Raw genomic sequence first — 26,763 nt, 5'->3', positions numbered from 1 at the left:
CCAACTACTTAATAATAAGATAAGATACTGACCTGAGAGTTTGAGGAAATTCTGGGAAATGATAATCTGGCATAAATATTGCTAATTAAAGGAAAGAAAAGGTTTTGCAAAACAAAGATTCCTGTATTAATGAATAGTGTCTGATCATAGAGTGAAGATATTAAAGAAGGTGAAACAAATACAAAAGGTTCAACTAGAAAAAAAGCAAGTGAATAAAAGTGGTCACAAATTCCCATTTAAGATCGGCAGACCCGTTTTAAGTTTAAGACGGGTCAAGTAGTATGGATAAAACAAAAGCAAAATATAACACAAATACTACTATACCATTACCTCCAGTTGTATAATGAACATTGTACAACCACTATATATTTTTATCCGAGCTTATGTGTAAATTTTCTGAGTTTTTTAAAAGTTTTTTTTAATGGTTATTAAGTATGAGTTCAAAAACTTTATATTGCTCAGGTTCATTAAAACAAAACTCGAAAACTTTAGTACAGAGCTCGAATTTTAAATCATACAACTAGTGATATAGTCTATTAATTGAAAATATATATAGGGAAAAGCAATAGATTTGTTTTATACGCTCTAATAAATTGTACGTGGCCCATTTTAATGTTAAGACGGACATATTTATCTAAAGAGAGACTTACTGTGAGTGGTGACTTAGCGAGTGGTTCAAGAGTCAAGACTCAACAATCCGGGTATATTGCTTACGTGGCTCAAGGTTAAACTTAAATTGGTTGACCCAAATCACTTCTTCCACTTTCATGCTGGGCTCCATAGTCCAAAAGTCTAGCGAATTTAAATGTTGGATATCGGGGTTGGTTCTAATTTAAGCCGAGTTCTAGCGTATTTTGAGCTGTACTGCAATAGTTTAGAGTATTTTCATTAAATAACCCTAAAATTTATGTGGAGAGAGTTTTGCCGCTCTAATAGTTCTTTTTGACTTGCTTTCGAACTACACGGATGATTTGCACCAAAATAAATAGATTGTTACTACTACTTCCGATTTTTTAGTTGCCCTTTTTTTTATAGATTTATGGAATTTATTGATTAATTGGAGATATTTGTAAAAATCGGAATGTATATTTTACCACTTTCGGAGTAGTTTATTTGAGAAGTGTTGGTTAAACAAGTAATTTTGGTAGAATTTGCTAAAGTTTTCAGATTAGTACACATGAAAATTATAATTTGCAAATGACCATAATTTATTTGTCGTCAATTTGACAGGTCGGACATGGTTCCTGCAACCTCCCACTATATTAATTTACTGTACTTCTGCTTTGTTGCTTGCAAGTTTGCTTTCTAGCTCAAGCCATTGTATAGTAGGTGTCGCTGTTTGGAAAGTATCGTGATTCCCATACCGTTGAAGCAAACACCTTGCAATAAGGTAGCGACATCTCATATTACGATCACATCTAATGAAACTAGCAGGAACTCCGGAAGTATAGAGTGACGCCCTATGTATGTGCCGCATGTTTCTCCAGCGTCATTAGTATCCATCATGTCTTGCTAATGTTCAAGTCGAATAACTCTGATTTCACCCAATAAAATCAAGGCACATTGGTTAAATAACATAATTTTATCAAGCTTAGCTTTGTACTCCTTATGAATGTGGCCACTTCACGTCAACTATAGCTAAATAATCTTCTTAAATGCTCCCTCTATTCCAACAAATTGTTTAAAGGGTTATGATAAATACAACCCAGTGGGTTGTATTTAAGTAACTAAAAGAGGAAATAAATAGTTAATATATGCATTAATTGCATTGGTTTATGTGTAATTTACTCTCTAATTTCTAAATTAATACCAAATATAGAAGGGTATTAAATGTTTAAATACAACCCAGTGGGTTGTATTTATCATTTCCCTTGTTTAAAATACTGCTCACAAAATAATAAAAGTGTAAACATCCCGTTGAAACGGAGGGAGAATTTCTTCAGACTATAATAGCTACATTTGACCTGATCAAAGAATGTTCCAAGGACATAGCCTTGTACTAAAACGCATGTCCCGACTCAAAAAAAAAGAGAAGTTTCAACGTCATTGGTAAAAAGCATATGATTTGGAACATGATAACGATCAAAATTAACTACTACATACCACACCCCCTTTTCAATCAACAAACAGGATCACCAATTCAAAATGGAACTTTAACTCGAGTCTTTGGAGCCTCAATACAGTCATCACGGAAGGTGTCGGTGACGCCTTTCTTCACCTTGCATTCATTCTTTCGCTTTCCAGTATTGAAATCGTTGCTTTAGATTTTGCTAAAGTTATTTGAGAATCGCCCATGTCTTCTATATCCTTCTCTTGGAAGCAAGGTGAAGGGCTGTTAGCTAGATTAGAATAGTATATGCACTCCGATCTCAGAGGAGAGCAATTAGGTTTGTCTTTTGCAGAAAACCTGTAAACAATACAAAGTCACTAAGGTCTGAATTAGTTTACAAGCTGATTGAGAATTTAGTGACTTGGTATTGTTTACATGTTTTCTGCAAGACAGAAACCTAACTGCGCTGAATGTCCTCTAAGATCGGGGTGCATATACTATTCTAATATAGCCAACAGCCCTTCGCCTTGCTTCCAAGACAAAGATATAGAAGACGTGGGTAATTCTCAAATAACTGTAGCAAGAGCTAAAGCAGCTATGTCAATACTGGAAAGAGAGAAAAAATGCAAGGTGAAAGAGGCTGACACCAACACCGACACCCTCCCTAACGAGGGTATTGAGGCTCCAAAGACTCCAGTTAAAGTTCCATTTGACAACTGTAAGTGACCATTGTAATTTCTTAGTACGATGGTCTTATGATTAATCTTCTTGAACTGTATTTCGAAGATCCTTGCAGGAAAGGCTGGTTCTCCAAGTGTCAAGAGACGGATACATTCTGTACTCTTCTTCAGCACAATTCCGTATATACTGAGAAGAAAATCCCTACAAGTACGCATCACATAAACGCACTCAGACAGATGAAGATGTGTATAAACCACAAAAGACTGCTAAAGTTACTATAGCACCATATTAATTTTCCGGCTTAAAAAGATAACACTAGACGGACTAAAAGCCACTTACATCAGTTCACTTCAGATAGTACAAAATAAAAATACATTAAAAGCAAGCCAGCGTCTGAGCAGAGATGCTCTGCATTGCATTCAGCACAAACAACATTAATACAGTAGAAAATGCATATTTAAGACAAAACAGTGTGATTAAAAAAATCAAAGAAAAGGGACACTGTTATTTTTCGTGTTATATTGCACATTCTACTTTAGTTTGTGCAAGACCTTTTGCTACATATTATGGTCTCAGTAAAGAGTTACTGAAAAGTAAACAGATACATAATTTTAGCTCTCATTTTAACAAACACCTGGTGACCATACTCATAAAAAATTTCCTGCTTAATAAATATGTAAAAAACTACTAAATCCGGCCCTCGTTTGATTATGGCAGCAATTTTTTTTTTCATCCAGCATTTCATGTATCAAAACAGCGATCTTTCTGCCCACATATCAATTGCATAAGTAACAATAGATGCGAGAATCACACATGAATATTGCGCCAAATAACAAAAACATATTTAATGAACATCGCAAACAGGCAAAAAAAATCCAAACATGAACTAAAATGACATATGCCGGCATCAAAATAAACCCAAATGCATTCAGAATTCAATATAACAAGTTTAGAAACAAGAGGCACCAATATTTCATAAATCACAAATGAGAATTTGCCTAAGACGGAAAGTTTCGATTGTGAATACTAAAGTCAAACTAAAACCCAACTAATTATTTGGATCAGGGCAAGAAGCTTTGTTGCTGTTTCATTATCATCAGCGACTTGCCGCCACAAATCAGCTCCACACATTCAAACTACACCGAGCTATACGCTAATGCAGGTCAAATATGCGTAAGAAAAGTTTAAATTGGCACGTGTTACGATTTTTATACTTTCTTTACAAGTTAATGCATAGCAAAAATATTCCAAAAAACATATAATTCCTTCTCTTAAGAAACAGCCACCATAAATGAAATCTGATTGAAGCGCTATACAACTTTTCTCACCAGCTTTGCAGAGCGTCACAAAAATTGCTTCAAATAATAACCTAATCTAACCCGAATATAGCGAAGCATAAAGCAAGGTGTATTGCGCATATCAGTAACACAAGACTAGAGGTGTTCAAAATTATAAATAACGTACTTGTCAGTTGTCCCTACATTTTCCAATCTAGATGTAAACAAACTTTGATTTCGTTGATGCCGTTAGTGCTAACGAAACGCTAAAACTAAAGTAACTCTTATTGGTACAATGCAGTGTATCTGTCTATGAAGGGCTTAGCAAATACCAGAAAAGCGTGGACGTCAAGGCCCACGTTTTTACCCTGCATAATAGCAGAATAAATTGACGAAAGCAACGGGTCATAAAGACGCACAGGAGAACAAACTACGCAGATAAGATTCAGAAGCAGTCAATGACCATCACCTCACCAAAACAAAAATCTAATTCATACCCAACAATTTGAGAAAATAGTAACCCGCATTTCTTTTACGCATTTAGTCGAACATGTACAATGCACTATAAGAACCAATATAAAACATGTAGAAAAAAGCCAAAAACAGTTGATTAGAGCAGTCAAAGGGAAAAATAGTTGATTAGAGCAGTCAAAGGGAAAAAAAAAGGCACAAGTTTACCTGTAGGAGAAGCAAAAAGGAACCGCATATGAGGCAGAAGGCGTGTAATTAAGAAGGAAAGACAACAGCAGCGGTGATAGCCTGAAAAGTTCGTCAAAGATAACCAACGCTACAGCCATCCGAAGAAGAATCAACTGAAAAAAAAATCAAGAACTATGAAGAACACATAAAAGATCCCCAATTTATGAAGTGTAACTAATTAAGTTTGAATTAAAAGAACAAGTGTAATCCATTAGCAAAAGGGAAGCAATTAAAAAGCGTAAGAATTAAAAGAACAAGTGTAATAATTAGCAAGGGAGTATATGATGTGATGACATGAAAAGAGGGAATAAAGGAAAAATACCAATGGAGAGCGGTGCGAGATTGTCGGAGGAAAACAGCGACGATGCAAAGAGACAACCAAAAGAAGCGGTGAGAAACATACAGAAGGTAACGAATGGCAAAAGATGTCACATAGGGGTACAAGCAGTCTGAATATGACCACCTCCTTTTTTTATACTAGTTTTTTGGGGCTGGCGATGTTCGGGCTTCATTGTCAGAGTTTTTCTGAGGGGTATTATGTTAAGATGAGGATTACTGATTATATATTGAAAAGGTGCAATATATACATACACATATTCGTACATGGTGTAGAGGAGTTTTTGTGTCGACAAAAGTATTATGATACCATCAATACTCGCAGACATTGCTCCATGATGTTATTTGAACTAAAAGTGGTGCCTTGTATGTTAATAACTAACATAACATCAGTACGCCTGAGGATGTTTTAACCAAAAGTTGTGCCCCCGGCTGCTTTTAGGATGGTTTGCAAAAGGCATACTTTGCAGATGGTTATATACTTATATAGAGCTAAACATCCTGAAATGAAGATTAAGAATGAGCAAAATTAAATTAATTCGTTGATATCAAACGGAAGTAAATTTAATTTAACTTACATAAACTGAAATAATATGGCTTAAACGCAGTCATAGTTTTTAAAATGTCAGTGAAATGTAAGGAAATGTAACAGAAATAAAAGGGAAAAGATTATATGAAAGGAACAATAACTAAGGTCGTTAAAAAAAAATATCCAAAACTACTACAACGAAAATAGGAGCCTCAATTAATTTACAAGGACAACACGCATTACCGTCTGGTAATAGTTGTTTGGTAATCTTACAATGAAATTGTAGACACCGAAATTTTATATTTTTGGTATCTATATAAGACTATTCGACAACATCCGATAATAGTGGTTTAGTAATCTTACAATGAAACATTAAGACCATTGGACAACAATTTTTGGTAACCATAAACAAAATTACAAAGGGGGAGCATAGTTTATAGGGTAAAATGAAAAGAATGGATGTGGTAGATAAAGCTGTATTAAGATTAGAGTACTTATGTTTTAAAGATTCTTATGGTGGCTTTGATAAACTGTAGGGTGAAAAAATAGATGCTGGAAGTTATTTTTTTTAGGGAAAATGCACGTGGTGCCCTTGAAGTTTCGATTTTTGCCCGAAATACCCAAGTTTTTGTTCCGGAAAATTTTAAGAGTCTATAACTCGTATCTACGAGTTCAGAAAGTGATAATTTTTTTTTCAAATCGATTATCTTTCCGAGAGCTACGATTTGAAAAAAAAATGTCGTATTTGGATCCCATGGCTAGGAGTATTTGGATCCCATGGCTAGGAGTTTTTGTACGGACAGTGTTTTTTTACCGAACAAACTTTGAGTGACCATATCTCTTGAACACGAATCCCAAACTCGACAATTTTTTTTCAAGTCGTAGTTCTTGAAAAGATAATCAATTTGAAAAAAGAAAATCGTCACTTTTTGAGCTCGTAAACACGAGTTATAGCCTCTTGAAGTTTTTCGGATAAAAAATTTGGGTATTTCGGGCAAAACATCAAAGTTCAAGGGCACCGCGTGCATTTTCCCTTTTTTTTAAAGGCCAAATTACCTGATGTTGCAGCTGCATCACTTAGATTCCGAGAAATTCCCAAGTTAAGCTACTGAAGTCATTCCTTAAAGTCCCTATATGTATTTAAAGAGAGCCTCAATATATATCAGTCTAAAGATAAATACATATGAAAACACGAGATAACTTGGACAACGAAGCTAAGTTCGGGCAAACTAAGAATATTACTTGTATGTTCTTAGTGATTAAGAGCTACGGAGTACATCTTAATTAACCATATTAGGAGGAGGACAATAAGTAGCTAACAATATCAGTATTCCCTAACTTAGGTTGAGACATACATGAGCAAATACAATAAATCATACTCGAACCTTCATTACGGTACAATCGTACATCAACACTTGAGAAAGCATGTTCACATTTAAGGTAATGGTGCTTTACAGACCTTTAAAATTATTAAGATTAGCCGACAATCACCAAAGCAGCTCAGATGACGGTTTCTTGGTTATAAAAAGTACACATTATAAAACACATTTCCGTATAACGAATATGAAATCATTGTAATGCAAGAACTCCGGAAAATACTGTATCATTACGATGCATTAGATATTGACTCAAAATCAACCTTATATAACCAAAACACTCCTGATCTAATCATGAAATTTCATCGAACACTTGGTATGCATTATATTGACTAGATCAACCTTATATAACCAAAACACTCATGATGTAATTTTTAACTTTCATCGAACACTTAGTATGCATTATATTGACTCAAAGATAGACCTTATATAACCAAAACACTCATGATCTAATCTTTAACTTTCATCGAACACTTGGTATGCATTATATTGACCCAAAGATCAACCTTATATAACTAAAACACTCATGATGTAATTTTTAACTTTCATCGAACACTTGGTATGCATTATATTGACTCAAAGATCGACCTTATATAACCAAAACACTCATGATCTAATCTTGAACTTTCATCGAACACTTGGTATGCATTATATTGACTCAAAGATCGACCTTATATAACCAAAACACTCATGATCTAATCTTTAACTTTCATCGAACACTTGGTATGCATTATACAACTTTGTTTTCTCAACTTATGAAAAACAACGAACGCATTAGATATTGACTCAAAGATCGACCTTATATCACCAAAACACTAATGAAATAATCTCGAACTTTCATCGAACACTTGGTATGCAAAGTAAAACACATTTCCTACACCTAAATCACACATGCAAAGTAAAAAATACATAAAAAAAAAACACATAAAATCAAAATAGTACATGCAAATTAGAACATTTTGAAACAAATTAGAAAACCGAAATAAACAGTAACCTACCTGATTGGTTGATTGCATGCAGTTTCATAGATGAAGGAAAGAACAAGGCTGGAGTAAGGATAAAGATTGATGTATACTTAATACTTGTATATGTTTTAAGGATTAGCAGGAAGAATACAGGAGAAGGAAAGAAAAAAGAGGTATAATAAGGGTTCATTCATCTGTCACAAGAAACAAGAAAGTTGATTGAAATTATATGAGACAGTAAGGGACTAAGGGGGGACGTGGCGAAATACTCGCCATCTGTCACAAATTGCTACTTACACAGTTATATACACCGAGTAGTGGAACAAAGTATGTCTTAGTGTAGTGGTTAAGACGGAGGTATTGTGGACAATAGGTCCCAGGTTCGAATCCCCCCTCCCCCTTATTGTAATGCGACTATGTGCGCGCTTCGTGAGACTAAAAAAAAAAAAATACACCGAGTAGTGGAGTACTAAAAATTTTTGGCTAGACCCGTGGATTAAGGAGTCGAGGTCCAAGTTTGTTCTATCGTCATTGGGTAATGCGGATGTGAATATGACGGTGGCGGATTTACTTTTACCGGATGGAGGAGGGTGGAACCAGGAGGTGTTAGAGGGGTTATTTTTGCCTTTCGAGGTTGAAAGAATTTCGAAGATTCGGCTTAGTAGAAGGGACAATCCGGATGAGTGGTGTTGGGACCTGACGAAGGATGGTAATTACTCCGTGAAGTCGGCTTATTGGGCGCAGGAAGGGGAAGGGGGGAGTTGATTGAGCAGTCGGATTTTGCACGAGAAAAGTGGTTGTGGAATAAGATATGGAGGGTGCCGGTTCTGCCTCGGATAAAAGTTTTTTTCTGGCAGCTGTGTAATGAAGCTATAGCTACGAAGAGTGATTTAGCTCGTCGGATAAGTGGAGCAGCGGATGGTTGTCCTATTTGCTTGTACGACGTGGAGACTTGTCTACACGTTGTGCGAGGATGTGATTGGGTGGGGGAGTTTGGGATGGGTTGGGATTGGAGACGATGAGGGAGGTCGGGTTCACCATGGTAAGGGAATGGGGTGAGGCGATTATGGAGAATGCTTCGGAGAAGGAGTGTGTGTCGTTGTTGACGGGATGCTGGGCGATTTGGGAAGCGAGAAATAAGATGATTTTTGAGGGACGGAGGGTGTGTGTGAGTGAGGTGTTATGTAGGGTCCGAGATTTGGTGGAGGAAATGGAGGAGTCGGGGTCGCATAAGGAGGGAGGGAGCGCTTTGGAGGATTGTAGGCTGGAGGAGAGGTGGACTAGGCCGGAGCAGGGCTCGTGTAAGGTTAATGTGGACGCAGGGCTGTGTGGTCAGGGGGTGGGATTGGGTGCGGTGTGTCGAGATGCTGAGGGAGGAGTGTTGTGGGGTGTGGCGGTACAACAGCAGGAGGAAAGAGAGCCTCAAATTCTTGAAGCTGAAGCAATTCTTTTGGGGTTAGCTGAAGCACGAAGACATGGCGTCACGAAGGTGGTGCTTGAAAGTGACTGTTTGAATGTGATTCGAGACTTGAAGAGTAGGAGCACTGGCAGGAGTGATATATTTCAGATTTATGACGATATTCATGATTTATGTTCGTATTTTGAATCGGTTAAGTTTTTATTTGTTAGACGTAAATTTAATAGTGTGGCTCACGAATTAGCTCATGTGAGACCCTGGCAGCTAGGAAGAAGAATTTGGTATGAGGTTCTTTCTCAAAACATTGCTGAGTTTGTATCGTTTGATTTAGTTAATATACGTTAAAACCCTTGTGGTTCTACCTCAAAAAAAAAAAAAAAAAAAAAAAAAAAAAAAAAAAAAAAATCAACCCATCTTGATCTTGAAAATTCCTGCTCAAAATTCCCGCCCAGCTATGTTAAAGAGTACTGAAAATTTAAAAAATTGCGCTCAATGTTATATTTTGACTAATTCTTATTCTCTAAATATACACACTCTTAATTGACTCCACTAATTAGGTACACTAATTTGCAAAAAAATACCGTAAATAAAATATATACTAAAATGATCTACATAATATTCATCAATCTCTATCTTCTTAATAATATAATATAATAATTTCAAACTCCTTATTTTCTCAATCTCTACCATATATACAGATATTATTTTTACCGGTTTTCTTTACGAGGCTAATACGCGTTTAATTAGATTTTACATCTAACTTAAAATGTATTATTAGTGTAAAAAAAAATCTTAATAGAAAAGTACAATAATATTAGTACTCCGAAAATAACTTAACTTAAATGTCTTTTGCCGGTAGTTATTTTCTTTTCTACCTCTTACTAATATTATATTAATACATTATAACATTAAATTGAAAGTACAGTTAATTTATGCAAATAATTTTATTGAGACCGACTCTTTATAAATCAAATCTAAAAAATACCGCGCTGTAGCGCGGGATCTATACTAGTTACAAGTCAAACGGAAAATTGGTACGAAAAGAAATAAAATGGGTAGGTATATAATAAAATAAGGTATTAATAAAAATGGTTATAATGTATGATAAAATGAATACGATCGTTATAAAATTATGTACTAAATGAAATAAACATTTTAAATGAACTAAAAATTAAAATTATTGTCCATGTGTCATCTGGTGTTGATGGCCCTAGTGGGATGGCGGCATGGGTGGCGAACGGTAGGGTAAAGGTGGTGTAGAAGTAGGGTGCCAACAACGCAAAGAGGCGTAGGTGTCCTCCATGTCAAGGCGGGAAAAAGAGGTCGTGAGTTACAAGAATGATGGTGGGAGGGGGGATGTCGCTGGTGAGGACAGTGGGACGAAGAGGTATCGCTGGCGACGTGAGGGCAAGGACGGTGAGGTGTTGCCGGCGAGGGTTTAGGGGGTGGGGCAGGGACAATGGAAAGCATGGGGGTATAGTTTAATTTAGGGTGAAACTTGTTAGAACTCAAATTCCAACAAAACCGTTATCGGGAGGCAGGTGTGCGCTCGTCGTCGGTCACCAAAAGTAGGAAGGGGAGGAGGCGGTCGCGCAGGAAGGGGCGTGTGAGTTTTTTTTTCCCCTATTTGTAGTACATCGTACGTTTAAGAAATGAGGGAGAAAAAGGAGAAGGGTAAAATGGTTAAAAGTATAGTGTATTGACTAATAAGTAAACCAGATACTACAAAAATCAACACTCATTTTTAATTAGCTTTTTAACATATACCTTAGTACAAACGTTACAAAAACCGTTCATCGGATCGTAACGACAAACAATAAAATATCTTAGGACAACTCATACTCATACCTTTACTAATTTAACACGGTGTGGATGTTGTAAGATAAGATGGACAACTCATATCCTTAGTACCATCGACATTTATAGAATTTGAGATTTTGATTGCATTCCATTAATTGCAATTTTCCATTTGTAAATTGGTGACTCTTCATATATTCGGTTGCTTCCTTCAAGTTTTTAGCATTTTGTAGAGGTTTTTCATATATACAAACTAATTAAATCTATCAATTTATCGATGACAATTCCTGAAAATGGTGTTTTCAATAATATTTCGGCTCTAAATCGGATCGATATAGACCTAGCAGCTGTTTCACAAGATGTAAAATTAGAGTTATTTCCTTCTTTACCCTCAGAATATCCTATAAGAAAACGAGTATGCCTCTCTTCAGAATGGGCTCGATCCGGAGACAACGATCTTCTTCCCCGCGACGACGAAGAATTCCGCGTTTCAAACGCCAGAGTACGATACTTGTACAGCTTGCAGCAGCCTTTTGAAGATGAAATACCTGAATACTCGGATAATATCCCTGTATTTGGACCGATTGAAAAAGGCAAGTCTTTTGATGTTATATCAATGTTATCTAACAGTAGTCGAGATTATCTTGTTCGTAATAATGGCGACCGTGTTCTAGTCGAAAGCCTTAGGGGAAAATACTTCCTTATTTGTTGTTACTTAATTTGTGCCTATACCAACTGAGTCTTACGCAGCCAGCACGTGCTTGGATTTGATTTACACGTATTCACAGTTGTCTCTCGAAAAACCCGATGACTTCGAGATGGTCATGGTAGCGAAGATGTGATCCGATTGGGTCCATGATGAATTGGCGTTTAACCACTTCTTCTCCGCATTCCCTTGTCTTGCTGTCCCGTTTTGGGATTCTTATTCTCGCGACTTCATTTGCAAGTCTCTCGAATTAAACGAACGAACTACATGGTTAGGAACGACTACTCTTATAGTGGATCCTGAACAAATTGTTTTACGGCATTTACATCATGAGTTTTTCCGTCATTATGGAGCGTGTTCATTTCCTTTTACTGATCAGAGGCTCAATCAACTTGAAAGGGAGGCGTACGAAATGAGATTAAGGATAAACAACTACGAGGATCATAATAATAATAACAATACTGTGGGTTAATATCCGTATACTACCCTTTAATTGCAGGACTATAACGTAAATTTAAACATGCAATTTATAGTCATAAAACGAAAAACACAATGAAATGATTAATGTATAGAAATCAACCTCGGGTCCTTATAGTGCGGCGTAAAGAACAGAAATCAAACGAGATTCCCTCCTAATTGTTGCACCCAAGACCTTGTCCGAGATATGCCCTTGTGCTAGAACGTGTTCTCCGATTGCCTTGCAATATTGGGAGAACTTGATGTGAGTTTTTCACTGGATGAGAGATCCGAATTTCGAGAGGCACTGTTCTCGAAACCCTAATTTCTTTTGGCAAATGATGATTAGGTTACAAAGAGGAGAGACTCCCTCTTTGTATGGTTCGGCCGTGAGCTATGAATGGGGAGAGTGGGCTTTCCACTTTCTCTAATTTTTAACTCATGGTACGACCCGAAATCCTAAATGTATATGACACGGTCTAATCATAAACTGTTATCGGTTATCGGAATTTAAGGCATCAGCTAATAATACGGGTTAGCTGAATTATTAATACGTGTCCGACAAAACAGTATTGTATAATTATATTCAATATACATTTAATTAAATATAAAACGCTTATATTTAATTTTACGAATTAACTGGTTAATTCGCCTTAGCCCATGATATTTAATCCGTATTAAATATAATATCTCATCCTCACATTTTGACTAATTACTAGTCAAAAAACTCGGACTAACTGGTTAGTCAATTTTGGCATCTACATGACTGTATTTTCATACCGTCACGTCTCTCAAACGTATCCTATAGGTGTGACTTTTAGGGACCAGTTGATCACCGCCATCTGTATGACAATAACGTCAAACTTATCTAGCAAGCCAACCGTTATTGATAAACGTGGATCAACTGATAATAATACCAAAGTATGCCCTTTGATCCTTTTAGATGTTTATAAGTCCTTGCACTAACTGTTAAGGACACCAACCCCAACAAGCTCCCACTTGTCCGTACAAGTGTGTGTGCAATGACGTTATCCGCACTAACTGGAGGACACAAGCTCCAACAAACTCCCACTTGTCCGTACAAGTGTATGTGCGATAACCGATTCTCATATTCATTTAAAATTTCTCCCACTCAATGTAAAACAATTTGCAGATCTGGATCCACAAAGGTCGTATTTTACAATCGATCTGGATCAAGAGTGGTTTCCCCGACTAGAGAGTAACTCAACTGATAAAACGAATCCGTATCCGAGCATGGCCATGCATTTCAGTTACAGCTCCTCGAGTGGCCCTGAGAAATATCGAGTACCTGAAAAAGGCTGAATATTTCCTTCAACTCGAACTCCTTCCGATATAAGCACAACATGAAATGACCCAGAAAAAATCTACTTGGCCCCCTGTTACGGATGACCGTGAGAAAGAAACCAAAGTCACCCAAAATCTGCCTTAGTCTCAAGAGACAGTCGATAATCAAAGAATCGACTCTTAGGATCACCATGGAAGTCCTATCCACGACCGGGCAACGAATGTTATAAAACATTTAGGACTCCACGTCGATGTCACAATAGTGTCCTACGAGATATCCGTATAACTCGCCTCTGTGATTGGTCAGTCAATCGGTTGACTTATGGCTCGTTGAACCCACCATCAACCAACGTCACAGAATAATTGCCAGAGTTATCAGCTCATGTGGGCAATTAAGGACTAACAAGATATGATGTTTGTTCAGTTCACTTTGTGGTGTTCAAAATCGTCGTACAATTCCACATGAAAAACAAAATATATATATAAAATATCAAAACGATGATGTCGTATAGAGTACAAAAGAGAATGAATCTAATCCATAAAAGAGTACTACAACTCAGGAACACGTTTGATTCCCATGGAATTTACGTGCCCTTCATGCTTATCTTGTCGTAATGCTTTAGTGAGAGGATCTGCTATGTTATCATCTGTAGCAATCTTTTCTATCACTACTTCCTTTTGCTCCACGTAATCCCGGATTAGATGAGCTTTCCGTTGTACATGTCTAGATTTGTTGCTAGACTTTGGCTCTTTAGCCTGGAAGATGGCACCACTATTGTCGCAATAGATGGTGATCGGGTCATTCGAACTAGGCACTACGGATAGTCCATGTAAGAATTGACGCATCCATATCGCTTCCTTTGTAGCTTCGACGCGCATAGTACTCGGACTCGATCGTAGAATCTGCTGTAGAATCGTTTGCTTGGAACTCTTCCACCGTGATCTGCAGCGCCATTAAGAGTAAAAACGAATCCAGACCGAGATTTCGAGTCATCTCGATCCGTTTGGAAGCTAGCATCTCACAGAATCGGTTGCGCATAGCTTTTGAGAGCCTCCATAAGTCAATGCCCAATCTTTAGTCCTCCGAGGTACTTAAGAATGTTCTTGACAAAATAACCAGTGTGATTCACCTGGATCTTTGTTGGAATCGACTTGTCATACTCAATGCATATGTCACGTCCGGACGTGTGCATATCATGGCATACATGATTGATCCTATTGCCGAGGCATAAGGAATCCGTGCCATGCGCTCTTTCTCTTCCGGTGTCTCTGGTGCCTGAGACCTGCTCAAATGCACCCCTGGAGCCATAGGAAGGAACCCCTTCTTGGAGTTAGTCATGCTTTGAATCTCTCTAGGACTTTGTCTATGTAAGACTCTGACGAGAGATAACATCCGACGTGATCTATCTCGATAGATACGGATGCCCGAATTCGTTGTGCCTCACCCAGATCTTTCATCCGGAAATGGTTTTTCAACCATACTTTCACCGAAGTTAAGAGAGGTATGTCATTCCCAATCAGGAGTATGTCGTCAACATACAATATTAGGAAGACAATCTTGCTCCCACTCGACTTGATATATAGACATGGTTCCTCGACCGATCGAGTAAATCCATTGTCTTTTATCACTTGGTCGAAGCGATGATTCCAACTCCTTGATGCTTGCTTAAGTCCATAAATGGAACGCTTAAGTTTGCACACTTTCTTAGGATGTACTGGATCAATGAAACCTTCGGGTTGTACCATGTACAACTCTTCCTCCAAAAAGCCGTTTAAGAAGGCGGTTTTCACGTCCATTTGCCAAATTTCATAATCATGAAAAGCGGCAATCGCTAAGATAATCCGAATGGAACGCAGCATGACTACGGGTGCAAAAATCTCATCGTAGTGCAAACCTGGCACTTGGGTGAAACCTTTAGCAACTAGTCGTGCTTTGTAGATATCTTGTTGACCTTCCACAGAATGCTTTATCTTGTAAAGCCATTTGCATTGAAGGGGACGAACCTTAGCTGGTAAGTCAACAAGATCCCACACGTTGTTCTCATACATGGAGTCCATCTCGGATTGCATGGCCTCAAGCCATAGCTTTGAGTCAGAACTAGTCATGGCACCTTTATAGGTTGCGGGTTCACTACTCGTTAAGAGTAGAACGTCATCTATGTCATGTTCCTCGACCATACCAATGTATCTGTCCGGAGGAATAGAGACTCTTCCCGACCTCCTAGGTTCCTCAGGAATGTTAACCACAGCCGGGATTGAAGGAATAGGTTCCTCCAATAGTTGCTCGGTATTTGGTTCTGGAATCTCCGACAGGTCGAAGGTTCTATCACTCTTTGCATTCTCGAGAAATTCCTTCTCTAAGAATGTCGCACTAGCCGCAACAAAAACACGTTGTTCGGTAGGCGAATAGAAGTAATGACCAAGTGTTCCTTTAGGATAACCTATAAAGAATGTCTTGACCGATCGCGGGCCGAGCTTATCCTCGTGTCTCCACTTGACATAAGCCTCGCAGCCCCAAACCCGTATAAAGGACAAGTTAGGGACCGTTCCCTTCCATAGTTCATATGGAGTCTTGTCAACAGCTTTAGACGGACTTCGGTTAAGTATTAGAGCGGCTGACAAAAGAGCAAAACCCCATAATGAATCAGGTAAAACCGTGTGACTCATCATGGATCGAACCATATCAAGTAGAGTTCGATTTCTCCGTTCGGACACGCCATTCAATTGAGGTGTTCCAGGTGGAGTTAACTGTAGGGCAATCCCACAGTCTTTGAGGTGATGATCAAACTCGTGAGAAAGATACTCGCCACCACGATCTGAACGTAGTGTTTTAATCTTTCTACCCAATAGGTTCTGCACCCTATTCTGGTATTCTTTGAATTTCTCAAAGGATTCACTTTTGTGCTTCATTAAGTAGACATAGCCATATCTACTTAAATCGTCCGTGAAAGTGATGAAATACCTATAGCCTTCTCGTGCGGTGATTGACATAGGACCACATACATCCGTGTGTACGAGCCCTAATAGGTCAGCAGCGCGCATTCCAACACCTTTGAAGGAAATACGAGTCATTTTACCGATGAGACATGATTCACACGTGCCAAATGATTGAAAACCAAAGGCCGAGATAGCTCCATGTTTGATGAGCTGTTTTACGCGTTTCTCATTGATGTGTCCCATACGGGCGATTACCATAGATATGTTTGATCTTTGTCACCAACCTTTAACTTTTTATTCATTACGTGTAATATTTCCGTGGTCTGATCTAAAACATAAATTCCGTTCATGGAGACTGCCTTGCCATAAATCATATCGTGTAAAGAGAAAATGCAAGCATTATTTTCTATTACAAATGAAAAACCAAGTTTGTCAAGTGCAGAAACTGAAATAATGTTTTTGGAAAGACTAGGAACATAATAGCAATCATATAATGATAACTCAAATCCGCTAGGAAGCTGGATCACATATGTCCCCTTTGAGATGGCAGCTACTCTTGCTCCATTCCCAACACGCAGGTCCACCTCACCCTTTACGAGGGGTTCGATATTTCGAGCCCCCGCACATGATTACACAGATGAGAACCACAACCAGTATCAAGTACCCAAGTTCCGTAACTTGCGTGGTTAATCTCAATCATATGAATAAAAGTAGTAGAGGAAGAAGACATACCAACAGGTTTAACACGACCTGCCTTTAAGTCCTCATGGTATAATGGACATGTACGCCTCCAATGCCCAGTCTTGTGGCAATGGTGACACTCCATGTTACCATCCTTGCTCTTTGTCGCGCCTGATGAGTTGCTCGACTCACCAGGACCACTCTTACCTGAACCCGACTTTTTGAACTTCGGTTTACCTACTGCTAGGTTTGCCTGAGCTTTGCCCTTACCTTTCCCTTTGTTTGACACAACGAGAACATCCTGTTTCAAGCTCCCACTGAACTTCATGTCCTTCTCGGTCTGTACGAGAAGGGAGTGCAGTTCATGGGGAGTCTTCTTCAAATCATTCATATAGTAATTCGCTCTAAATTGCGAAAAACCATCGTGGAGTGAATGAAGCATGCGGTCGATAACAATGTTCTCGCTGATGTTACAATCAAAGGTCTCCAGCTTCTCGACATTCTCAATCATGCTGAGAATGTGTGGGCTAACCGGTTGGCCCTTCTGGAGTCTCGCATCAAAGAAGCGAGTGGTATGCTCATAGGTCACGATTCTCGGTGCTTTCGAGAATTCCTTAGTGAGCGTGGTGAAAATCTTGTTCGCACCATGGGCTATGAAGCGTTTCTGCAAATTGGATTCCATTGCAAAAATGAGTACGTTTTTAATCGCACCCGCTTCCATACAAAATCATTAAACTTGGTGATTTCAAAGACTCTCTAGCCGTGGGACCTGGGTTTGCCGGGAGGGGCTCTAATAAATATTTGAGCTTCCCATCAGCGCGAGCATTCCGTAATGCCGCCTCCCGGTCTCCGGTTGGATCCATCATTCTTCGATCGAGTGGACTGATTCATCTGATTCATGAAGATCCGAAGCCAGGACTCACGGTCCAATGTGGCACTTGGCATTGGGTTATCACTTGAACCAGCCATTTGTTGTTTAGCAGTTTAAAATCGTGATCTACACTGAAAAAGAAAGGAAAACAAAAACGAAATAAGCAACTCATCGTGGTGATTTAAGTCTATTTTAAAATTCATTTTAAACATGTAGACTCTCGCACTTGCACAATTGATCTCCCTCAAGAATGATACAAGTGATCCCAAGACTCAATTTCTGTAAATTGATAAGCCAACTGTTTAGCTAATTCTTCCGGAAGAACTCTTGGTCGATAGATTTCCGTAAATCCTATCTATAGTCCACCATAGTCACAGGATCGTACGAGTGACCATAGTGTTGAGATAAAATAGGTCAATCAGTTCCAACTTACCCGACGTAGAAGGGGTCATAGTATGCCTACCGACGAAGAAGGGACTCATTGGAGTTTGACCTATAAAGACCGTTCTCAATTTTAGTTTATACGAGGGAGATCCCATCAACAAAATTATAATTCATTTTAAGTGAACGAATAACTAGCGTTTGTCGTGAATGAATTTATTTGGATGATGGCTTTAAAACGTGTGACATGAGAATGTCAATGAAAACTAACTCGTGACCTCTATATGTGTCAGTTTTCATGCAATATATTAGGTGGTTTGGTTTTTAGGCGGAATATGATGCATATTATCGTTACGAAAAATAAATAAAAGAATGCAATACGTAAATAAAAATATCCTAGTGTGGCCTATCCTAGTACAAGAACATAATACAACTTTGGAATCCACCGTTGGACCCAAAAAGCTTGTCTTGATGTTCCATCTTGATCCAAGTAGCGGGAGTGAGCATCCGGTCTCCATCTTTGGTCTTCTCAAAAATTACAATTTAAAATTACAAATATAAACCTATTTACATTCTAATTAAAACTGTAATTACAAGTGAAAAATCCAAAACGGAGATACGAGATCTCAAAATACAACCAAGACCGTGTTCCATCATTACGGTAACACGTTCTACTAAGGCCACACTAAGTTACAACTGATTGTAAAATTAAATACGTAAATAAAAGGCATTCACGGCATTCATAATTAACGATAAATAAAATGCATCAACTAAAAACAAATTCATTCGTGACATAATTCCGTAATTATGTTAAATTTATCCAAACCACCTTTTAATGATTAAAATTCATGTGATAAAACGGCTTCTATCAATTTAATTTTAATCTAATACAGTCCGTTACTTTAAAACGCTTTAAAATAACTCAATGGTACGTGTGTGAACCGTTTCACAATCATAGCGAGTGTACTATATCCGTATAAAGTACATATTGAAGCCAAAAGAAAATTTAAATCAAAAGAAACAAATTTTCAAAGCTGTCAAAGCAAAAACCCTCGATCCATTGACACAAGTGTTCGATCGAGGACAAAAAGGGCTCGATCGACTGAACTGCAAGTCGATCGAGAAGGTTGCCAAACAGAGAGTGCTCGATCGACTGAACTGGTGGTCGATCGAGTACTTTTATCAGCTAATCTGCTCGATCGAGTACGAGGACAACTCGATCGAGTAGTAGGGTTTAGAAAGGGGTCGATCGAGCACGACAGGGACTCGATCGATCAAAAACAAGACAGAAATAGCACTCGATCGAGTAGAAATACGCTCGATCGAATGCAAAAATGGCTGAAACTTCAAAACCCTCGTGAAAACAGATTTTCGAGACAAAATCAATTGTAATTTTGATCAAAAACGCATCAAAAACAATTTAACAATTGACAAAACATGACATATTGTTATAATCTCCGTATAAAATAACAATATGTAAAAACAATATGAAAATTGAAACAAAAACAGCCGTGTAAAACATGAAACGGCACGGTTTTCGAGACAAAACAACAACAAGAGCAACCGTGTAATCATGACACGGTTCCCAATGCAACCAAAAACGCAGCAACAACAAAAAAAATTTCTGCCGTGTTTAAAATATGGCTGCCGAGACAAAGTTTTTAAACAAAAATCATCGATTCATTTCGTTTAATGAAAATTACATAAGAAAAATTACGTGGCCTCGCTCTGATACCACTTGTGGGTTAATATCCGTATACTACCCTTTAATTGCAGGACTATAACGTAAATTTAAACATGCAATTTATAGTCATAAAACGAAAAACACAATGAAATGATTAATGTATAGAAATCAACCTCGGGTCCTTATAGTGCGGCGTAAAGAACAGAAATCAAACGAGATTCCCTCCTAATTGTTGCACCCAAGACCTTGTCCGAGATATGCCCTTGTGCTAGAACGTGTTCTCCGATTGCCTTGCAATATTGGGAGAACTTGATGTGAGTTTTTCACTGGATGAGAGATCCGAATTTCGAGAGGCACTGTTCTCGAAACCCTAATTTCTTTTGGCAAATGATGATTAGGTTACAAAGAGGAGAGACTCCCTCTTTGTATGGTTCGGCCGTGAGCTATGAATGGGGAGAGTGGGCTTTCCACTTTCTCTAATTTTTAACTCATGGTACGACCCGAAATCCTAAATGTATATGACACGGTCTAATCATAAACTGTTATCGGTTATCGGAATTTAAGGCATCAGCTAATAATACGGGTTAGCTGAATTATTAATACGTGTCCGACAAAACAGTATTGTATAATTATATTCAATATACATTTAATTAAATATAAAACGCTTATATTTAATTTTACGAATTAATCGTTAAATTCGCCTTAGCCCATGATATTTAATCCGTATTAAATATAATATCTCATCCTCACATTTTGACTAATTACTAGTCAAAAAACTCGGACTAACTGGTTAGTCAATTTTGGCATCTACATGACTGTATTTTCATACCGTCACGTCTCTCAAACGTATCCTATAGGTGTGACTTTTAGGGACCAGTTGATCACCGCCATCTGTATGACAATAACGTCAAACTTATCTAGCAAGCCAACCGTTATTGATAAACGTGGATCAACTGATAATAATACCAAAGTATGCCCTTTGATCCTTTTAGAGGTTTATAAGTCCTTGCACTAACTGTTAAGGACACCAACCCCAACAAGCTCCCACTTGTCCGTACAAGTGTGTGTGCAATGACGTTATCCGCACTAACTGGAGGACACAAGCTCCAACAAATACACCTTCCCTTGAGGAGCTCTTCTGCCTTAATCCCTCTGATTATCTACGAAAATGTGATGATAATGACGAATTAGTGTCTGTTTCCGATTTGAACAAGAAGCTTGTGGGATTATACATTTGTCGTGATGCGTATTTTCTTACCACACTTAATTTCTTCATTAAGAAATGTATTGCTAAAGGGCTCGAGTTAGAGATCGTGTTGGTGTACCTGCCCTTTGAGGGCGATATCCACTGGTTTCAAAATCGCGTCAAGGTAGCATTAGCAAGGGATCAGATATCCTGGTGGGTATTGCCCTTCGATGACACAGTAAGTCGGAAGTTATCTCGATTTTGCCACTCCAGTTTAGGGGATAGAGTGATGATTTTAGGTCCAAATAGCTCATTCGGGGATACCATGGGAAAAGAGGTTATGTCCCATTTTGGTATCGGGGCATATCCGTTTACTAGACAGAGTATTGTAGATCGAAAGTTAGCCAAATTAAGGGCATTGACACTGGAGTCAGTGTTGATGGTGTCTGACGAACGTAATTATGTCGATAACAAATATGGAGATCGGGTTCCTATGGGTAATCTACTTGGCAGGAATATCATCCTTTACCTTGATTATACATATTTAACAAGCATTTGCGACGACCTATATGTCGAGCTTATTGATTGGTACCCAAAATTAAAGGCCAAGGATCCCGATTTTGAAGTTGTGTTTGTCGCTTTTGATGAGAATACCACTGGAGAAGTAGATGAACGGTTACGTGTGATGCCGTGGTTGGCGTTTCCTTTTCCGTCTGTTCATTCTAGGCGTATGATCGATAAATTGTTCTTGGAGTGGGAGGATAAATATCCTGCGTTTATAGCATTTGGTAAAGATGGCCGGCTTCGTTCGAGGCATGCTGAACAACATCTTAGTCTGAATGGGATTGACGCGTTTCCATTCAATGATCATTTGTGCCATGAACTCTCTGTTGGTTTCAGTCCGGTCTATAATTTCTATTAGCCGCTACTCTGTATCATTCTTTTCAGATATATTTATAACAATTAGCTTCTGAATCAATGTTAAGAGTATAAAACCCATCTTGGGACTTGTAGCACCGTAGTTTAGCAAGTTTTTTTTTAGTCCGTAAATTAGATATGCAATTGTCTATCACATCGGGTTATTCAGCAGGAAAACTAAACCAACCAAGATAAAATAGCATGTAACACCCCGGTTTATGAAGGAGCCTTTAGCAAGACATTCCCTAATAAACCGGACTGTTACCATCTCGGTTCCCCGAGGTAGTGAATAACAAAGTACAACAATACCAAGTACTTTAAATTAAAACTTAACGATTACATGTTTATTTCAAATTATCCAACTAAACTTAATATAAGATAAATACAACTCGCAGCGGAAAATAAATTAAGTGATAAAATCTTCTATGTGGTCTAGACTTCTAGGTAGATTGGCCAAGTCCTCACGCATCCCATAGCTCCCAAGTCAGCTAATCTTTAGTACCTGTCAAATCTGCTCCCCATTATGGTTCATCACAGGTGTTCACGAATACACAGGGTCAACCACGAGGTTGAGTAGGGAAAACAATGAAACAACAAAATATGATATGCATGCTCCTCCGTCTCCTCCACCTCCATCTCAACTCATATCTCATAACCCGGAACGCCCAGCCATACCGATCCCCGGTAGACTTTATATCGACCGTAGTTGATCTGCCAGCTCGCAGCTGAGGACACCAGGGCAAGTCCTGCAGAACCCGCCTGGGCCTTATCACAACATCATCATCACCACACCACATCACCACCACATCATCCATTTCCAATGCATATGAATGCTCAAAAGAAATTAATGCAACACAATATATATAAATCACTGAACTGATAAATCATAAAATCATGCCGGTTACCCGATGTTGTGATAACATACTCCATACGATCAATTCAGTCAAGCACATTCCAGTATATGAAACATAATATGAATCAACAACCACGAAACACGTCAACGTTCACAGCTTGGTCATATGAAACACAACAAGTCAACACAATTTAACAACCACGCTGAAGTCAAGTGTATTTCCCTACCTCAAAGTGCCAGCAATTCCAATTAAGCAGTTTAAGCAGTCCGGAAAATAAGGCAATGAATTTGATTATCGATCCTTCACGAATCCGTCACCTAAAACAATTATAATATTTATAATTACTAATTACTAAACATAGAAATCTCCCAAAGAAGAAGCTACTAAAAATAGAACTTCCTAAAATAGAAACTTTCCCGATATAGTAACTTTCCACTTTAACCAGTCCCGACTCAAAATCCATCTCTAGTTATTTAAACGACTCGGGGATTAAATTAAATAAAGTAGTTGAATGACTCGGGAATAAATTAAATAACTAATATGATAAATAAAAGATTAAACGAATTATACGATTAAGAAATACCCGAATCATACTTTAAACAACTCAAACATCCCGTCTCTAATAATTTAAATAACTCGGAAGTTAAATTAATTAACTAAGCATACGACCAAATAACAAGATATAACGATTAAACTTATGACAAAACCCGTTTCAAAACAATCACAACTCGTCCACAACCACCGTCCCTTCACTCGCATCCCCACGCCCCCACGCGCCACCTAACCACCGTGACAACCACCAGCCCTGTCCCCCACTTCGACCCCACCACCAACAACCACCCCCACTCGGTCGACTCCCGCCGGCGAGTCAAACCAGTGCCGCCAATTGGCCTGGTTCACCACCACGCCTCACCAAACACCTCTCGTTCTCAACCCACAGCCACCGCAACTATCACTTAACCCCTGCCAAACCACCTGATATACGATTAATTTACTTTTAATTCCCTCCTTCTTTTATGCATACCGACTCATATCGAGTCGGTTTCGGGTGTTTTTCCTTGCGTTTTGTGCCCAATGCCCGTACTTGTCACTTTGTGCATCCTTTTGCAGGAAACGGCCCAAGTATGGAGGAATTGGGGCAAGAAAGGCACCCCATTGCCTTTACATGAAGAAGAGGTGAAGAAATGAAGAAGAGTGTGTTTTGCCGTGACCGGCAAAATGGTCTAGCCACCGGCAAAACACATCCCCAGGAATTACTCAGGATTTTGAAGAAAAGCTAAGAAGGTGCTTTGCCGGCAGGCCGGCAACCGGCCCACCGGTAAAGCACAGCAATTGGAATTAAAAGAAGAATTGGAGGAAAAACAAGCTTGGCCTCGCTCGCCGGTAGAGCACCGGAAATGGTCAACCGGCATTTCACACATCAAGAGATAAGAAGAAGGTGTTTTGCCGTGAGGTGCCGGCCCACCAAGAAAAAACACGAATGCCAAGCAATTTTAATTCATTGCACGTTTTGCCGGTTGGACCACCGGCAATGCCGGTCCACCGGCAAAAAGCAAACAGCAAATGCGAGATTTTGGGCTTTCCTTCTTTTCTTCCTCTTTTCTTCCTAATCTTGTAAAAGCCTATAAATACCCCCTCTTTGACACACAACCCTAGATCTGAGAATATTTCCCCTTCAAGTTTAAAACTTTGCTAATCCTTTGCTAATCATTCCTTAATTAAACTAGTAATTCAATCAATTTGTGATTGAATTTGGGTTGTAAGAAGAAGATTGAAAGTTTATACTTGTTTATTCTATCATTATTCCTTTCTTGCTTGTTGATTGGTATTATTTCTTTCCTTATTTTCATTTGTTTACATTTTGTTCTTCCTTCAAGTTTATTTGATTGTTTATGTTAAAATTGTTGTTGTTGTTTGTTTGTTGTTGTTAATTTCATCTTTGTTCATCTTTTCATTGTTCCTCTTTGCTTTGATTCTCTTTCTTTTGTTCATCCTTGGATAGTTGTCCCCAAAGACTTAATCTTTGGGTTGATTTGGTTAAAGATTGTGCCTTTTGGATTAGTTAACCTTGTTATTAGATAAAATCTCTTTCTCTCTTGATTATTGTTGAATTTGTTGCATGATTAGTAGTAAGATTTATCTTCCCACCATGTTTGTGACCAAAGTTTCCATCTTTATTGTTTATTTTGCAATTAGGACCATGATTAGTGAGTAGTCTCTTTCTAGGACTCGGTTTGACCCGATATGGGTAATTTCACTAACTAATTGTCACTAAGGCTAATTTGTGGGGAAAATTGGTTAGGGTAGTCTTGGGGAATTTTCATGCTTAAGGTTTGGTTTCCGGGTAGTGTCGGCTTTTGACCCTTGACCACCAACGGAAGTTGGTTAGGTTGTTAGTCGAGTATTTTGGGACCGACCCTTGTCACCAACTAAGGTTGAGACCGGAAGGGAGAACCGAGGAGGTGCCTCTAGGCTAGTGTTTGAAATCGACCTCCCAAGGGGAGTGGGATGACCCGGAATTTGATGAGGGCTTAATGACCTTGACCATTCACTTGACCTCCTTGGGAAAATGCATGTTCTTGGGGTTGTCGGGTTTTGAGTTAGGGATACCGACTTTCGAACCCGGGAGGGGGGTTAGTCGGAGTAGCTAGTGTCCTAGTGCGAGACCGGAAGGGAGGTTCTAGGCGAATTAGAGCCATCTCCCCCTTACCTTTCTACCCCTTTTGATTAGCCGAGACGATTAGTATGTGGAATTACTCATATTCATGGTTGGACCGAGTTCTAGTCATTCTCTTTATTTGATTTATCCTTTATCTTTAGTTTGTTCTTACCTTATCTAGTTGTTTGTCTTTAAATTCGATAGTTTAGCGCTAGTTTGTTACTACCCACTTTGTTATTTTTCGACTTAGCTAAACCGGTGAATTAGAACGATTAGTACTCCACCTACTCCTTGTGGGATCGACCCTTTTAAGTATACAACGATAAAATCGTGCACTTGCGAGGTTTAACTTGAGACCATCAAGTTTTTGGCGCCGTTGCCGGGGAGTACGGCTTGATATTAATCATTTTTGTTCTAGTTTAGACTAAGTCCGTTGTTACTAATCTTTTCTTTCAAGTGCTTAGGTCTTTTGCATGAGTAGGCGACGAAGACGAGGTCAACCGATATATCAACTTGACCGCGAAATTGAAGCCACGGCAAGAAGACTTAATTCATTAAGAAGAAGGGGTTTACTTGATATTCCACCGATTGAAGAAGTTAATCACCAAGAGGCTACCGAAGTAGTGTTTGAAAATCCTTTCGGGGTTTTAGAAGAAGAACCTAACACCATGGGTGATCCGGTTCCGATAAGAGAGACTATGGCTCCTAAGCACATAGTCAATCCAAGCATCCAAAGGCCAAGAATTCAAGCTAATAACTTTGAGATTAAAAATGCCTTGCTCAACCTTGTTCAAGACAACCAATTTGGAGGAGGTCCCTTGGAGAACCCAAATGATCATCTAAATGATTTCCTTGAAAATTGTGATATGTATAAATCAAATGGGGTTTCCGATGACGCGGTTCGCCTTAGGTTGTTCCCCCGTTCTCTTAGGGGTTCGGCCAAGGATTAGTTGAAGAATTGTGACCCGGATTCCTTCAAGACATGGGATGAGTTGGCA

General features: G+C 38.7%; 4 protein-coding genes across 6 annotated transcripts in view; 2 read left to right on the top strand and 2 right to left on the bottom strand.

Annotated features, from left to right (window-relative positions):
- Positions 1–26,763, bottom strand: part of LOC141652899 (histone-lysine N-methyltransferase EZA1) — a 149,210-nt gene that overhangs the window by 14,022 nt on the left and 108,425 nt on the right. The gene's annotated exons all lie outside the window — the stretch shown is intronic.
- Positions 2,031–8,114, bottom strand: LOC141652892 (uncharacterized). 3 transcript variants are annotated; one of them, XR_012547269.1, is made up of 6 exons: positions 7,947–8,114; positions 6,629–6,702; positions 5,030–5,544; positions 4,687–4,820; positions 3,071–3,139; positions 2,031–2,932 (listed from the first exon to the last, which is right to left on the bottom strand). XR_012547269.1 is itself a non-coding variant. In XM_074460505.1 (5 exons), the coding sequence occupies exons 3-5, from the start codon at positions 5,300–5,302 to the stop codon at positions 2,617–2,619; spliced, it is 429 nt and encodes a 142-aa protein (XP_074316606.1). In that variant the 5' UTR covers positions 5,303–5,544; positions 6,629–6,702; positions 7,947–8,114; the 3' UTR covers positions 2,031–2,616. The 3 variants fall into 3 exon arrangements, 1 of the variants encoding a protein (XP_074316606.1); XR_012547268.1 differs by lacking the exon at positions 3,071–3,139; XM_074460505.1 differs by lacking the exon at positions 3,071–3,139 and having other exon boundaries at positions 4,687–4,795; positions 5,299–5,544.
- On the top strand, positions 8,953–9,675 carry LOC141651044 (uncharacterized). The gene has a single exon (XM_074458772.1). The coding sequence runs from the start codon at positions 8,953–8,955 to the stop codon at positions 9,673–9,675; it is 723 nt and encodes a 240-aa protein (XP_074314873.1).
- Positions 11,405–22,256, top strand: LOC141651043 (putative nucleoredoxin 1-2). Its single transcript, XM_074458771.1, has 2 exons — positions 11,405–11,720; positions 21,340–22,256. The coding sequence occupies exons 1-2, from the start codon at positions 11,405–11,407 to the stop codon at positions 22,254–22,256; spliced, it is 1,233 nt and encodes a 410-aa protein (XP_074314872.1).

This window comes from Silene latifolia, chromosome 4, assembly GCF_048544455.1.
Source record: "Silene latifolia isolate original U9 population chromosome 4, ASM4854445v1, whole genome shotgun sequence".
Taxonomy (NCBI): domain Eukaryota; kingdom Viridiplantae; phylum Streptophyta; class Magnoliopsida; order Caryophyllales; family Caryophyllaceae; genus Silene; species Silene latifolia.
The sequence above is the reverse complement of the archived record's forward strand: the minus strand, read 5'-3'. Positions and strand labels throughout refer to the sequence as shown.

What these genes read in the sequence shown, in the direction of transcription:
- LOC141652892 (XM_074460505.1), bottom strand. An exon ending in CCTTTTTGCTTCTCCTACAG is followed by an intron (nt 2,933 to 4,686) that starts GTAAACTTGTGC and finishes GCGTACTTGTAG; the next exon opens with GGATTTTCTTCTCAGTATAT.
- LOC141651044 (XM_074458772.1), top strand. Translation starts at nt 8,953, where the DNA reads ATGGTAAGGGAATGGGGTGAGGCGATTATGGAGAATGCTTCGGAGAAG.
- LOC141651043 (XM_074458771.1), top strand. Translation starts at nt 11,405, where the DNA reads ATGACAATTCCTGAAAATGGTGTTTTCAATAATATTTCGGCTCTAAAT. An exon ending in ATTTGGACCGATTGAAAAAG is followed by an intron (nt 11,721 to 21,339) that starts GCAAGTCTTTTG and finishes ATGACGAATTAG; the next exon opens with TGTCTGTTTCCGATTTGAAC.